At 41.4% G+C, this 16,406-nt stretch overlaps 1 protein-coding gene across 1 annotated transcript in view; it reads left to right on the forward strand.

Moving 5' to 3' along the window:
- Positions 1 to 16,406, forward strand: part of IGHMBP2 (immunoglobulin mu DNA binding protein 2) — an 81,553-nt gene that overhangs the window by 1,474 nt on the left and 63,673 nt on the right. The window contains exons 2-4 of the mRNA XM_033928385.1: positions 2,712 to 2,881; positions 8,584 to 8,773; positions 13,724 to 13,821. Of these exons, the coding sequence (XP_033784276.1) occupies positions 2,712 to 2,881; positions 8,584 to 8,773; positions 13,724 to 13,821 (458 nt within the window). The remainder of the gene's footprint in view (positions 1 to 2,711; positions 2,882 to 8,583; positions 8,774 to 13,723; positions 13,822 to 16,406) is intronic.

Here is a 16,406-nt window from a genome sequence, read left to right on the forward strand (position 1 = left end):
AATTGAAAATAATGTGCTTTCAGATGTCTTTTAAAATTTACTAAGGATTCTTCTTTTCTCAACTCCACAATGCAGGTGCCAAATAAAAAAATGCACATTCTCTAGTACATGGATAGGCAATTCGGTCCCCGAGAGCCACAGAGACAGATCAGGATATTCACAATAAATATGCATTAGATCAGGGGTCTCAAAGTCCCTCCTTGAGGGCTGCAATCCAGTCGGGTTTTCAGGATTTCTGCAATGAATATGCATGAGATCTATGTGCATGCACTGCTTTCAATGCATATTCATTGGGGAAATCCTGAAAAATTGACTGGATTGCGGCCCTCAAGGAGGGACTTTGAGATCCCTGCATTAGATGGATTTGCATCTCAAGGAGGCAGTGCATGCTAATCTATCTCATATATATTCATTGTGGATATCCTGAAAACCTGACCTGCCTGTGGCTCTCGAGGACCGGAATTTTTACCCCTGTTCTAGTAAATGCAAGATGAGTCCTAGAAATATGAGGTACAATCACTCTATTATCATTTAGGCTCCCTTTTATCAAGCCATGTTAGGGGTTTTTAATCACTGCCCGCTGCGGTAAAAGTTTTGGCGCTCATGAATTCTATGAGCGTTGGAGCCTTTACCACAGCGGCCGATGATAAAGCACCCATAATACTAAAGTAAACAGATAAGGAGGCTGTAACTTAGTGCTCTATGAGATAACATTAAGATTTTGAAATATATTCTATATTGCTTAGGCACTCAATGAAATTTCAAATACAATGGAGTCACTTAATCCCTAATTTGTGCTCTACTTAATAACTGAATGGCTTCATTTTGCAATGTTTGCAGATATTTTAATTGCCCTGACATTATACCCGTATAAACTAAATTTCCATAGTCCATCTTGGATAATAAGAGTGCATGTAGAAGAGTGTGCAAAGAATCATTGTCTAAAAAGCTCGTAATTGCTCTCAGCTGTCTCAGAACACCAAATTTACCACTATCCAGAACAGAAGTAAGACTGAGCCAAATATAATTCCAACGCTTTCTGAGCACAGTAAAAATAATGCATCGAAGTGGACATTGACAAATATTTTATGGATCAGTCAGCAGCTGAGAACTCTCTTAATCTCCCCATTGAAGATGTGGGGGTGGGTGAAATAGGCGTTCTTCTGCAGTTCCTTTAGGACTTACTCTGTCCCTCCCCCCATCAACTATTTTGCCTGCTGCATACCAGTAGGTTTTTCTGCTCACTGCAGTAACTAAGGAGGCAATTCATGTGACACGCATCAGGAAGTGGGTGTCACAGTAAAATTCTTGGGTGCCATGATGACATTGTCAAGTTCTTCACTAGAGGTTGGTCCTGTGATATGTGGGTTTGATTCCCAGCTGAAGTCTTCTGCTCCCTAGGTTAGCCTGGGCTTGGGGTGCCACAAAATCAGCATCCACTATTTTTAGGACTGAGAGAGTCTCGGTCATTGTGCAATAATGCTGGATTTTAAGCCATGTGATTGTAGGGTCCCGGAAGGAGCCTTGGTGCTTGGCCTCCTGGCCAAGGATTGTCTCTGTAATGAATGAGTCAGGTGAGTTGGAAATGGATAGAGGAGAAATTCCCAGCTATTGTAAATAAAGTTTCATAGTATTAGATTCTAATATCAGTTTTGATTAAACTGTAAACCCAAAGAGCAGGAGACTGCTGGACTGCTTCTCCCCCCCACACACTCCCTAAAAAGAATATATGAGACAAATTATATAATTTTATCAAATAATCACTTTGTTGTTAATTAATAATGGAACTATGAAATGTTTATTTCTGAAAACATATGACAAATTATTAGCTAACTAAAGTTCGTCTCGCCCTTTTCTCCTTGACTTGCAAATTTTCTGACTCGTGTCCTAAAGAAGGGATTCTCCAACCAGGCCTCAGGATGAATCAAACTAGTTGGCTTTTCAGGATAACCATAATTAATATGCATGAGAGAGATGCGCATGCGTTGCTTTTATTATATGCAAATCTCTTTCATGCATATTCATTGTTGATATTCCGAAGATCTCACTGGCTGAGTAACATAGTAACATAGTAGATGACGGCAGATAAAGACCCGAATGGTCCATCCAGTCTGCCCAACCTGATTCAATTTAAATTTTTTTTTATTTTTTTTCTTCTTAGCTATTTCTGGGCGAGAATCCAAAGCTTTACCCGGTACTATGCTTGGGTTCCAACTGCCGAAATCTCTGCTCATCTACACCCTCCCAGCCATTGAAGCCCTCCCCTGCCCATCCTCCACCAAACGGCCATACACAGACACAGACCGTACAAGTCTGCCCAGTAACTGGCCTAGTTCAATATTTAATATTATTTTCTGATTCTAAATCTTCTGTGTTCATCCCACGCTTCTTTGAACTCAGTCACAGTTTTACTCTCCACCACCCCTCTCGGGAGCGCATTCCAGGCATCCACTACCCTCTCCGTAAAGTAGAATTTCCTAACATTGCCCCTGAATCTACCACCCCTCAACCTCAAATTATGTCCTCTGGTTTTACCATTTTCCTTTCTCTGGAAAATATTTTGTTCTACGTTAATACCCTTTAAGTATTTGAACGTCTGAATCATATCTCCCCTGTCTCTCCTTTCCTCTAGGGTATAGTATCTTAAGGCCTGAATTAAGAACATAAAGTAGCAATGCAGCTTTAATAGTTTTGATGTCTTTATATTACAGGCTGTGGCAAGAAAGTGTCTCTTTAAAAGAACTCCAGCGCAAGGGAGTCTGTCTTCTAAAACTTCAAGTAGCCAGTCAAAGAACAGGGCTATATGGGAAGCTTCTTGTAACTTTTAATCCTAGAAAATATGACTGCGAGGCAGCACTTCCTAGTAACAGCTTTGGACCAGGTATGTCTTTTCCTGCTCTACAACACTAGATGATAAATAGTGATATTAAAGTTCATTGCTATTCTCTGGATTTTTTGTTTTAAATTTTTTTTAAGTTTAATCATTTTTATTGATATTGAAAAAGATACAAAAAAATGCAATCATTAGGAAGGTAACAAGCCAAAACAATGATGAGAGATGAATTGCCCTTACTATAAGCAATGGGAGCAAGTTTGAATCTCCATTTTCAAATCTTCTAAATCATCCGCAATCATTCAATCTATACACTATCTTATTCATAAAGCAGAGTGGACTCCATACAAATGATCCAAATTTAAAAAGAATGAAAAAGGTCTATGCTGATCCTGCAATTTGTCTACCAGAACGCTCTCTCACTCATTATTTCAATGCACACATCTGCAAACATTTTGGCAGCAGGTTTGAATTGTAATTTAGCAGGTTCTCAGAGATTTATGGGGGCAATTTTCAAACTTTTAACCCTCAAATTTCAAAGCAACAATAAACAGGCTCTGTTACTTGAAATATGGGTACAAATGCTAGTGTTGAATGATGTAAAATGAATGATGTAGGGCTAGATTCACTAAGCCTACCGATCAAGTCCCGACCACTTAGCGACCCGATTTCCCTCCAACCCGATTCACTAACCTCGTGGCCGATCATCCTCCAATCTGATCTGCCCATGCAAATGAGGGGAAACGACATGTAATGTAGGCAGGCAGCGATTCACTAACCAAAAACTGGAACGCTGAATGGGCGGCTGAGCAACAAACAAGCGACTGCTGGGGACCAGTCGCTAACGTCATTTCCGACTGCTTCTCCTCGTCTCTGCCACTGTTTTCCTGCTCTCTGCCTCAATCGCTGCCCTGACTCTCCTGCTCTCTCTGCCCTGACTTTCCAGCTCTCTTTCTACCCCTGACTCTCCTGCTCTCTGCCCTGATTGCTGCCCTGCTTCTGCCCCAACTCTCCCGGCCTTCCCCTGCGAGTTAAAACCACAGGCTCGTTAAAGAAAAAAAAAAAAAAAACAAGGTCGCTGCTCTGTAAGCATGTGCAGGCCATCTATAGATGGTCTGCACATGTGTTGGGATCGCTGTTCAATGATCCCTGCAGTCGGTTGGGGGCGTGATTCTGAGCATCCTCATTTGTATAAGGACGCTTCATGAATCAGCCCCCGCCCCCCGATCAGATCGGATCGCTCACAGATTGGATCCGATCCGTGGGTTTAGTGAATCTTGCCCTATATGAGGATTTCTTTTTGGTCTTGTCAGATAAAGACCTGCATGATCCATCCAGTCTGCCTAACAAAGTAGACTGAGTTTATCTGGCACTCTGTTCAGGTTCACTTCTTTGTGATTTAAATGCTGACATGTTTAATCTATGTCTCCCTTCCAATTTTGGAGCACAGACTGTAGAAGTCTACTTGGCACCAGTACTACTGCCCAACTACTGGAATATATATGGTCACATTGACTTGTTTTTCCCTGGGGTAGACTTTGCTAAAGGTATACAGTATATTAAGGAAACAAAGTTTATATTTGCATGTATTTTGCCTTTTCCAATCAAGATTAAAAAAAAATAATAATAATTAGAATGCTTCTTTTCCAAATCTTAGCCCAAGATGATTCATGGGCTAGAAGGATAAAAGGGATCAAAGGGCTTAGAGAAGGATCACATTACAGGTCATGGGCCTGATGGGCCCGATGGACCTCTGGTCTGACCCAGCGGAGGCAACTTCTTATGTTCTTATGTCCAGATGAAGAAAGTGTTTTCACATCTGAGTTTTGTATGTGAGGTTTGGGAAGCTTAAATGACTTGAGCAAGGTCACAAGATACAAGTAGGAGTAGCAGGATCTGAACACTTGCTTCAAGTTTAAATTTCAAGTTTTTATTAAAATTTTGATGTATCACAATATCATTAATTCAAAGCGATTTACAATTAAAAACGGTTTTAATTATTAACTACAATAGAAACACACGAACCTGACGTACTGATACATAAGGTAAATAGGGAGAACTACAATAAGCCTAGTAAAGGACACAAGAAAGGAAAGTACAAAAGGAGGGTAAAAAAAATGGAAAAGTATTGATAAAAATTGAAAAGAAAATTAAGAATTTTTTTTTTAAATTAAATTTCTCGGATCCTAAGACATGTGAGTTTATGCAGAGAATGGGATCAAAAGAAACTCTGATGATTAGGTCTCAAAAGCATCCTTGTACAACCAGCAGTTTAACAGTCCTTTAAATTTACTTAGGGCTCCTTTTACGAAGATGCGTTAGCGTTTAATGCGCATAATAGCGCGCGCTAAACACTAACGCCAGCATTGAGCTGGCGTTAGTTCTAGCCGCGTGGCGCACGCTAAAAAGCTGCGTGTGCTAAAACCGTTAGCGCGGCTTTGTAAAAGGAGCCCTTAGTGGTGCTTAGGGCGGTGCTAAGTGTGATTCTATACAATGCGCATAACTTTTATAGACTCGTCACGCACGCACAACTAAAGTTAGGCAGCTGGGTGCTGTGTACTAAGTCTAAGTCCACAGTTGCATACGCATCTAACTTTAGGCGTGAGCTCTTACGCTAGCTTAAAGGGTGGTGTAAATGCTCATGCCTACCTGTAGGCAGTCAAGTGTGTAACTGCTAGTATTCTCTAACCTGTGCATATACCAGGGGTAGGGAACTCCGGTCCTCGAGAGCCGTATTCCAGTCGGGTTTTCAGGATTCCCCCAATGAATTTGCATTGAAAGCAGTGCATGCAAATAGATCTCCTGCATGTTCATTGGGGAAATCCTGAAAACCCGACTGGAATATGGCTCTCGAGGACCGGAGTTCCCTACCCCTGGCATATACTGTAAGTGCTAGTCATGCCCCTAACCTGTCCATGTCTTTCCCAGGTCCATGCCCCCTTGCAGCTGTGGGCTATAGATTTTGCACACATATGTTGTAGAATACCAACTAGTGGCCGTTCCAAGCGTAACTGCTAAATACTATCCATTTGTTCCAATTAACAGAATTTTTAGGTAATTATTGCTCATTATTAAATTAAGTTTCACATGTAGCAAAACGCAAATCTGACCATGTCTCCCCACTCCTGTCCAATCTCCACTGGCTCCCAGTGATTTCCAGAATCCATTTCAAATGCTCCTGCCTGGCTTTTAAGATCATTCAAGGCATCCTTCCTCCCCTAATCCCACTATCCTTTAACTCCTCGAGTCCTGATTCCACCAGACCCGCCCAAAGATATAAACTATCCTTCCCCTCTCTACGCGGTATTCTCGATGCAGGTAAACTGGGAAAATCTCTTCTCTTCAAAATCACAGGTCTCTGGAACGAGCTTACTATCCCGTTGCAGAACCTGGGCTCTCTCCAACTATTCCGCAAGCAACTGAAAACTTGGCTCTTCTCTAACATGTCATTCTATTTTCCCCCTTACTCTTCCTTTCTATATATAAGCTCATGTAAACCTTTTCCTTTCTCTTCTTATATTTTAAGTTCTTGTAAACCGTGCCGAACTCCACTTCCGTGGAGAGGATGCGGTATATAAACTTAAGGTTTAGTTTAGTTTAGTACCACTGTTAGAACATAACAATAGCAATATTGGGTCAGACCAATGATCCATCCAGCCCAATTTCCTGTTTCCTCTAGGAGCATTGGGTCCCTTCTGGGGCAATGTAGTTGCAGATAGCTCGTTCTGGGGTCAAAAATCTCTCCTAAAACCCCTGAATAGCAACTCGGCATTTTTTACACAGTTCAGATGCGTTAACACCTCTGAGTCCACAAGGAGACAAAGAAAGTCCCTGCAGATGTCCTTGGGGCATCCTGTACTGAGCTTTACCCCTGGTTTTGTTTGTATTATGTTTGAAGCCTATATGATTGCACCCTCTGGGGTCATGCCAACTCTATAGCCGCACCCTCTGGGGTCATGCCAACTGTTTTTGGCAGGAGTGCACAATGTGCAGGCTGACTATACCAGATGGCAGCCCGAGCAAAACCAATTTTTTGGGAGGGCACACTCTCTATGAGGAGTGTGGCTTCTTCATGAACGGAGTCCCGGGCAGTCCTGCCCGAAGTAGTCCACCCTCAATACTCACAAAATTTTACAGGGTAAGTGTAGCAACATGACTGGACGCCGCTTTTGGATCCTCAGTGCTAGCAGGAGGCTCCTCTGCCCCTTCCTTGACTCAGGGAACTGCTTTGGTTCATCCCACTGATTCAAGACTCGTATGCCTATTGCACTAGAAGGGAAGATTAGTTTCTTACCTCGATAAATCTTCTTTCTAGTAGAAAGGCATATACGTCTTGAAGGTCCACCCTGTCAGATTACATTTAGCCTGGATTTTCTCCTGTCTAATAGGTCTGAAGAGTGATGAGCTAATGCTATTCCAGTGGCCAAATCAGAGCCTGTGAGAGCTACATAAGTGTTAGAGCTGGTTGCTCTCAGGTAAATGGCTTGTTCGGTTCTACCTTGTTTGAGAGTATGTTTCTATTGGCATAGATTTTTTTTTTTTTTTGCATTTTAATTGTTGCAGAGCAAAATAGAATGGACACGGGGAGTTCCCTTTACCCTGCCTCCTTATTTTTTCCCTTCTAGTAAATATCAACTGCTTGAGTACGAACTGAGGAGCTACAGCACAGCCCTGTAAGGCAGGAGGCAGAGCCAAGAGGGAGAAAAAAAATGTAGCCGATTCCTTTTACACAATTCACAACTAGAGCTGAATAACCCACTGGCTCAAGACTCGTATGCTTTTCTGCTAGAAAGAAGACTATCGAGATAAGAACCCAATCTTCCCTTGTTTGTTTGCTTTTTTGCAACGACTGCATGTTAACAGCAAAAATTAATTCACCGTAAGTGCAAAAGGTGTGCACATAGCATATTCTTTACTGTGTGCTAACAACTCTGGGCTCCTTTTACTAAGGTGCACTAGCATTAGCGTCTAGCGTGCGCGGCATTGTAGCACACGCTATTCCGCTTAGTAAAAGGAGCCCTATTTGTAATGGAAGCCCATTCTCTGCCCTCAACCTGGTCAGTTTCTATTCTCTAATATGACTCGCAGTTAATGGGTAATGCGCTGTCATGCAAGTGTGGTAACAAGTCATTGAGTTTGTGCACTAACAGTGCATGCTAACTCTCATGTTAACTGCTTAGTGCCCTTTAGTAAAAGGTTTCCATTGGCAACCAAGTGTGTGGGCAAAAAGTAAGGGCCTGATTCTCTAAAGGATGCCGATCTCGGCGGCCGCCAATCTCGTGTCAATCACTCATCGGCATCCTGTTGAGAATTGTGTCTTCTTTTATAAAGAGACGCCTTAAAATAGGCCAGCATTTTAAAGGCCTACATTTAAAGCATCTGTCTCATGCCTACGGAGATGTGTTGGGACACTTATGGACACCCAAGGCCACTTCCGGTGGAAACCATGTCCAAGCCACATCTTGGAGCTCCATAAGCATCTCTATGCATCTCCTTAGGCATGCAACATACACCTACAATGTAGGGTCATTCCCTGCCTGCGTTTTTTCTGAAAATGTGCATCCTGATTGGCTGTGAGATTGCAGTAGGAGGCCTACCACTGCCTACAGTGGGGGCGGCCATTTAGAGAATCGGCCCCTATGACTTATTTGCTGTTGTTGAAGTAGGAGGATTGATCTGTACAAGTTATTTCATGTATGATGATGACGTGTTGCTGTGTAAATAGTACATCATGTTGTTTTCTTTCTGAGGTGATATTGTGGGACTTTATGAAACTGCAAGTCAGAGTGAGCAACTTGCTACAGGAATTGTAACACACATTACACAAAAATTCATCACTGTAGCCTTCAGTGAATCAAATGATGGCCTGAACATGGATCGAGAGAATGATTACAGACTGTTGAAATTAGCCAATGATGTAACCTACAGAAGACTAAAAAAGTAAGGGAAAATCAGTTTTCTTTTATTTGTGCTGCTGTTCCATACCAAGCTGTGTAAGCAACTAAGCATATATTTAAGGATTTTGATTTTAGGTTCTAACACATAAAATCTCTGGTGTGAAGAAAGTAAAATATAAAATATAGGTTACAGGTTCTGTTTATTTCACATATCTTACTTTACAATGAATAAAGCAGTTTTAAATTAAAAATACATCAAAATAAATTAGAAAAAAGCTCCATCATAAAAAAAGAAATCCTACCCCAAACCACCCCATCGTTAAACCCAAATAAAACCACATAGTAACAAAATTCATCACCGTTTCTGTCCCTGCAGATAACAGCAGGAAACCATTCCATGTCAATCTTTAGTGTCTTATCTCAACCTCAGTCCTTGTACACCAGCATTCTTCAATGCAAGGCTAGAGGGTCAGTGGCTGGGCCCATTCATACTCTGATTCTTCCCTCTCTCCTTAAAAAATGACATGGAGAAGGTGTCCCGTGGTTATCCGCGGGGATGGGAATGGTGACGAATTTTGTCACCATGCCGTTCTCTACAAACATCCACACAATATCTCCAGATCAAAAACACAAAATAGGTGTTTATTGGATAACCACCAGAAAAACACTACTCTTCTCCCTCCGTATTCACAGTTACAGCGTCTTTGCAAAGTGCTTTAAGCTGTTTCCTCCGCCGCGATCCAGCCTCTGATGTCAGAGGAGGGGCGGGACCACAGCAGAGGAAACAGCTCAAAGCACTGCGGGTGAATCGATTCGAATCGATTTAAATTTTTAAAAAATTGGCTTCCCGATTCGGACCCTCCCTCCTCGCCCTCTAAAACAGGTGCAGCAGCGGCCAGCCAGCAAGAGTAGTGCTGTTGCTCCTGCTTTAGGGGGCGAGGGGAGAGGGTCCAAATCGGGAAGCCAATTTTTTTTTTATTTAAATCGATTTGAATCGATTCACCCAAAGTGAATCGGTGAACTGATTCGAATCGGGTAGCACTACCGTGAACTATCTTTCACTACTGTTTTGGGCAACAAGTCTCACCACTGAAAATGTCCATAACGCTTTTCTTCTCACCCATCCCCGGAGCTGTAAATACTATCTCTGCAGCATCCCCAGTTGACCTGCAGTACAAATGACCCAAAGCAGAAATTAGACCAAGGAATTCTGTCCATGGCCTTGGCCAGAGCGTTTTCTGCACCGACACAGGACTGTCTTCAAAACATTACTGCTAAAATGATTTTTTGCCTTAAACAATTTGATAAGGCAACACCCTCTCTCTAATAAGTTTACATTGGTTACCTTTACTGGTGTGAATTACTTTTAAGTTATCTTGTTTAAGTTTCCAAATTTATTAAATATTTGATTAATCGCTTATTAACATTCTAAGCGATGTATAAGGTATAAAATATTAAATTACAATAATTGAAGGGAAACAGACAATGTAAATACGACTGACAAGACAAATTAATGATACAGAAGGAAGGGAGTAGGTAAAGAAATACAATTTTAAAAATAGTAAAGGAAATATATAAGGGCAAAACAACATTAGGGAGGGGGAAGAAATAAAAAACAGAAAGTTTAAAGCATAGGGCTTAGTAGAAAACTCTAATCTAGTCCTACATTCTAGTTATATTAGCTATCAAATGCATCTTTAAAAAGAAAGCATTTTAGTTTGCTCTTAAATCTCTCAAACTATTTGATGGTATTTTTCAGAATATTGAACAGATTTGTTCTCATTCCCTCTTCAACCTTACACGACCCTGCTCACACCTAAATTACTTTCCTTCTCTCTCTGGAATACAGTATAAGAGATTTTGGGAGAAATCCTTTTGTTTATCGGGCCGTTCAGATGTGGTGTGCTCTTCTGCCTGCATTGAAAAAGTTACCTTCTTATTTGAACTTTCAAAAGGAGCTAAAAACACCTATTAGGCTACATCTCTGATTTATTTCTGTTGTATTGTACTGTAGTATTTTATAAGCACTTTGAACTTTGGATTTGGCAGAATATAAGTACCATATCATATATATCAAGTGCTGTAATTTCTCACTGTAGCAGTCCTGATATATTTGTATCCACATTTTTTACAATCTAAGACAAGATTCCTTGTTTACTCTCCAGTTTTAATTAAAGACATCTTATTGTACCACTGGTTGTACATTGGGTTTTTATGTTGTTGCAATCCATTTTAACCCTATTACTACCGTGTTTCCCCGAAAATAAGTCCTAGCTACGAAGAAGTGCGACTCGGCCCCTTCCAACCTGTGCGTGTTCCGGAAGTTATCTCCACCGCCAATAGGGAGCAGCAAAAGCAATTACAGCAGTCGCACGAAAGTTTTCCTGCGGCCTATGCATTGTCTCCGTGGCTGACAGAGCAGGAAAAGCAATTTGATCAGCTGCAGCAGCCGTACAGAAGCTTCCTTGTGGCTGCTGAATGTCCCTCTAACCTGCATGTTGTCCCCACTACCCACGGGGAGCAGAACAAGCAATTTTATCAGTTGCTTAGAGCAGCTGCAGCACCACTTAGGCTCCTGGTGGCTACTTAGGGTCCTAGAGTCCACTTTCTCTCAGTCAGTCTCTGTCTCTGTCTCTCTCTCTCTGTCAGTCTCTGTCTCTCAGTCTCTCTCTCTCTCTGTCAGTCTCTGTGTCTCTCTCTCTCTCTCTCTCTCTCTCTCTCTCTCTCTCTCTCTGTCTGTCAGTCTCTGTCTCTCTCTCTCTGTCAGTCTCTGTCTCTCTCTCGCTCTCTCTCTGTCAGTCTATGTCTCTCTCTCTCTCTCTGTCAGTCTGTCTCTCTCTCTCTCTCTCTCTCTGTCAGTCTCTGTCTCTCTCTCTCTCTCTGTCAGTCTCTGTCTCGCTCTCGCTCTCTCTCTCTCTGTCAGTCTCTGTCTCGCTCTCTCTCTCTCTCTCTCTCTGTCAGTCTCTGTCTTTCTCTGTCTCTCTCTCTCTCTCTCTGTCAGTCTCTGTCTCTCTCTCTCTGTCAGTCTCTGTCTCTGTCTCTCTCTCTCTGTCAGTCTCTGTCTCTCTCTCTCTCTCTGTCAGTCTCTGTTTCTCAGTCTGTCTCTGTCTCTCTCTCTGTCAGTCTCAGGCTACGAGCTCTATTGATTATTAACTTTGTTCTCAATGGCAATAAGAGGAAAAACCACTCCACTTAGCTTTAAGATGTATTAGCAAGTACCGACATAGACCATGTTTCGAGGGTCTGTTTCAAGGAACCCAAAGGAGACATACAAAACTTCAAATGCCAGAGAAATAGTTGCTATGTGATTCGGATAACAACTTGTGTTCATAATTTGAAACTGTTTCTTCTAATACATCTTAAAGCTAAGTGGAGTGGTTTTTCCTCTTATTGCCATTGAGAACAAAGTTAATAATCAATAGAGCTCGTAGCCTCACTCACTTGTTTGTATAGCAAAGTCATACACAGTGATGGGACGGTGGGTTCGGCTATAGGAGCCACGGCTCTTGGTCGGATTACACAAATCTGAGTGCATGTGAAAAATTTGTTTTATTTTGCATTTTCAACATTCATATTTAAGTTTCACTATTTGATTCATTCATTGAGAAGTCTTGGTTCTAGTTATATTTTCGTAAATGGTGCTCTGGACATTTTATGAAATGTTTGATTGTCATTGCAAAACATCCAAGCCCTAAGCCCGCCCAAACCACTCATTAAACACACTCTCATGAAATTTAGATGCACTGCTGAGAAAAGGCGTAGAAAACCATCTAGCAAGTAGGTTTTGAAAATGGCAATTTGGACATTTTGGTGATCCAAACGTCCAAATGTCACTTTATGACATCTTTTGGATGTTTTTCTTTTTTGAAAATGAGCCCCCTAGTCAATTTAATTTTGACTTAGAATTGGTTTTCACCCACTTTTGGGGAAATAATGCTTACAATTATTCCAAAAGGATTAGATATGGATTTTTCTCACTCTTCCAACTTCAGAACTGTTTGTAACAAAACTAGTAGAATTTATAGTGGCTTCTGAACTTATGGACTATATTATTAATTATAATGTGCTACTAGAGATTTACATAGTACTGAGACTTTGTTGATCGATCTAATGTCTAAAGTCAAGTCGGTATTAAGTATGGGTGGGCAAATGGTGCTATTGCAATTTGATGTCTCAGCATCATTTGATACCGTTAACCATGACTTGCTGTTGAATAGATTGTCAGAGTTAGGAATCTCTGGTACCATTTTTACAGTGGTTTGGGGGCTTTCTGATTAACAGATGGTATAGAACAGTGTTCTTCAACCACCGGTCTGCAGAAATTTCTTACCATTCCACAGGGCTGGCACGTGCATTGGGCCTGAGACAGTGTTTTTCAGCCACCAGTAGTACCCCTTCCCTGCTCCCCCTGTCCAGCAGTAGCCCTTCTCCCTTCCTTTTACCTCCCCCCTGTCCAGCAGCACCCCTTCCCTGCTCCCCCTGTCCAGCAGTAGTCCTTCTCCCTTCCTTTGACCTCTCCCTAGTCTAGCAACACCCCTTCCCTGCTCCCCATGTCTAGAATCCGCTAGCCCAGGCAGCCTCGGGGCTTTCGCTAGGCCGGCCCACCTCGCATTATCGAAGTGGGCCAGCCTAGCAAATGCCCCGCAGCTGCTTGTTGAAACTGCGACTGCTACCGCTGCTGGGCCAGGGGTGAGAAGAAGAGGCGTCCCGGCAGTGGCAGCATAGTCAGAAGGCAGGAAGTCAGCTGGCGTCGGAGATCAGGGCAGAAGGCAGGACATCAGCTGAGGCAGGCACTGTGCATGCGGCGGCACGGCACTACGGATCACGGAGGCACAGAGATTGAAGAGCGCATGCGCGCTAAGGGTTTTATTATAGCGGATAACATAACAAATACTAATGCTTGTTTTATTTTAAAAAGTAATACTTTTGATTGTGTTGATATTTTGAAGGAGACACCTTTGAAAAGCTTGCTTTTTTCGTTTGCTTTTGACAGTGCTTTAAACACACTGAATCAGTATCATTCTGGTCCAGCTCGCAATCTGATTGACATACTGTTTGGCCATTCTATTTCCAGCCTTCCAGGAACAACAGGTAACAAATATGCTTGTCTTGTATCATTTTAAACAGCATATGTATGGCATGGAGTTCATTTTCTTTTTGTGATTTGGAGGAACCGAAACACATTTCTTTTTCCTTTCTCAGCTTTGAGCTAGCAAGAAATTAGGTGCAGGAGATTCTATTATTGTAAACCAAACCAGATTTCTCTTAACAGTCAAGATCTGTATGTCTTCTGTAAATGTGGTGAGAACGTATGTATTTCGGATTGACCCATATATCTTGCTAGTTACAGGTAGATTATCTCTGTTTAGCTGCCATTTTTAATTTTCGCTGCATTATGTTGAATTTAACACCCTCACCTAATTTTCCAATTCAAAGGCCCTCTTTACTCTAAAAAGTGTTTTTTCCTTAGCTGATTATCATTCTCCAGCTGATCTCCTTCCTTTAATGTTGCTTATTAACAATAGTCTAATTTCAAAGGTATTTCCACTGAGCTGGAAACATGGCTATAATAAGGTCCCTCCTCAAGCAGCCTTCATTTAATCCTAGTGCTCCATCCAGCTACTAACCAGTAACTAATTTGCCTTTTATTTTAAAAAGTACTAGAGACCAACACAGCGGTAAAATGGCCAATTTGCGTGAGCACGATGCGCACAATATTTTTTTATTTTCTGGGAAAGGGTCATTTATGGGGGTAGAGAGTGGGGTGTGACAGTGCTAATCAGCACATGTGGCATAGCCCTGCCCTTACTGATTAAAATGGAAGCCCTTACTGCCTATAAAATGGCTGCACATGGCTATTAACTCCAAAAACAAGAAAATCTGTATTTCCAGCTGTAACGAAAGATGCCTTAAAAAAGCCCATGGTAAGGGAGCGCTAAAGGGCCCCAGAGTGAGGTAGCAGAATGCATTTTCAAATCTACACACACTGTATTTACTAGAGAAAGGTACATAAGAATTGCTATACTGGGACCAGTATCCTGTTTCCAAAAGTGGACAACCCAGGATCCAAGTACATGGCAGAAGCCCAAAGAGCAGCAACATTCCAGAGCTCCTATTGTGATGTCATAAAGCCTCATTTCACCAATGCCTAAGAGCCAAACTCATCAGTGATGTCACACATAAGAACATAAGAACTGCCGAACTGGGATAGACCGAAGGTCAGCATGGGAAACACTTTTTACTTATTCGGATGACATTTTTATACTGATTGAGATTGACCCAAATATTACCAATTTAACTTTTAAAATAAATCACTGTACCTCTAAACTTCAAACTTGGGCTATGCCTGTCCAGATGAAGCTAAATGTAGCTAAAACTAAACTTCGGTGGTTAGGCCCAAAATTGGATCATCTTCCTTCCACTGTACTTTTGGATTCTGGAGCCTCCTTACAAATTGAGTTCTCCTCTAGGATTTTGGGAATACTTTTTGATTCTTCTCTTACTTTTAAGGATCAAATAAACTCTCTGGTTAAGAAATGTTTTTTCAGCTTACGAATGTTAAGGAAGGTCAGATCTCTTTCCCATCAATGTCATTTTTCTGTTTTAGTCCATAGTATTATATTATCCCGGTTCGATGATCGTAACGCCATTTATCTTGGCATCACTAAGAACTGCCTTCAAAGACTACAGTTGATTCAGAATACCGCCGCAAAGTTGATCTATGGAAAGTGCAAATTCGACCATGTGACTCCTTTGCTTTCCTCTCTCCATTGCTCCTGGTTTATTTTACAATTCAGTTTAAGCGTTTATGTATTGTTTTTAAGATTTGACACGGTATCTTTGCTCCTCTTGTTCCTCTGCTATGGAATGTTTATAGATTTTCATACGCGAGAGGCATTCGTCGATTTAAACTTTCTCTTCCTTCTACAGAAGGAATTCAAGGAGTTAAGATTTTTAGCAGCTCTCTGGCGTTTAAATTTCCCCAACTAATGAATGAACTTCCCCCTAATTTTGAGGTGTCCCAGTTCCTTCCAACTCTTCCGTAAACTTCTAAAAACTTTTTTTATTCGCTAAACATTTTGAAAACTAACTCTTGTATTTCAGTTTACTTTATTTTTTAAAATTTGTTAGCCGCGTCGAGCTTCCTTTGGTTGAAGACCCGGTATATAAGGTTAAGTTTTAGTTTAGTTTAGTCTATCAAGACCAGTATCCTGTTTTCAGCGGTGGCCAACCCACGTCCCAAGTACCTAGCTAGATCCCAAGTGGTATCCTTGTTAAAAACAGGTGTAGGTCTGCATGGTAAAGAGTTTTTTTTGTAAAAATTGCTAGCAAAATTACCCAGGTTCAGGTATTTTTTTTTTTATGGCTTTAGATAAGGTCACTAAATGATTTAGTATTCCTTGAATTTTAGGGCATGACTTAATTTTCACTGGATTTTATTAAACGGCGCTAGAGGTTTTTAGCGCAGGCCAGTGAGGTAAATGCTCTGACTCTCATAGGAATTCTATGAGTGTCAGAGCATTTACTTCGCCAGCCAGTGCTAAAACCTCTAGTGCAGTGGTTCTTAACCTTGTTGGAGGTACTGAACCCCACCAGTTTCATATGCGTGTTCACCGAACCCTTCTTTATTGGAAAAATAAAATATGATTTTTACAAATTCAAAACATAGGTATACA

The sequence above is a fragment of the Geotrypetes seraphini genome, chromosome 19 (assembly GCF_902459505.1).
Source record: "Geotrypetes seraphini chromosome 19, aGeoSer1.1, whole genome shotgun sequence".
NCBI classification, from domain to species: domain Eukaryota; kingdom Metazoa; phylum Chordata; class Amphibia; order Gymnophiona; family Dermophiidae; genus Geotrypetes; species Geotrypetes seraphini.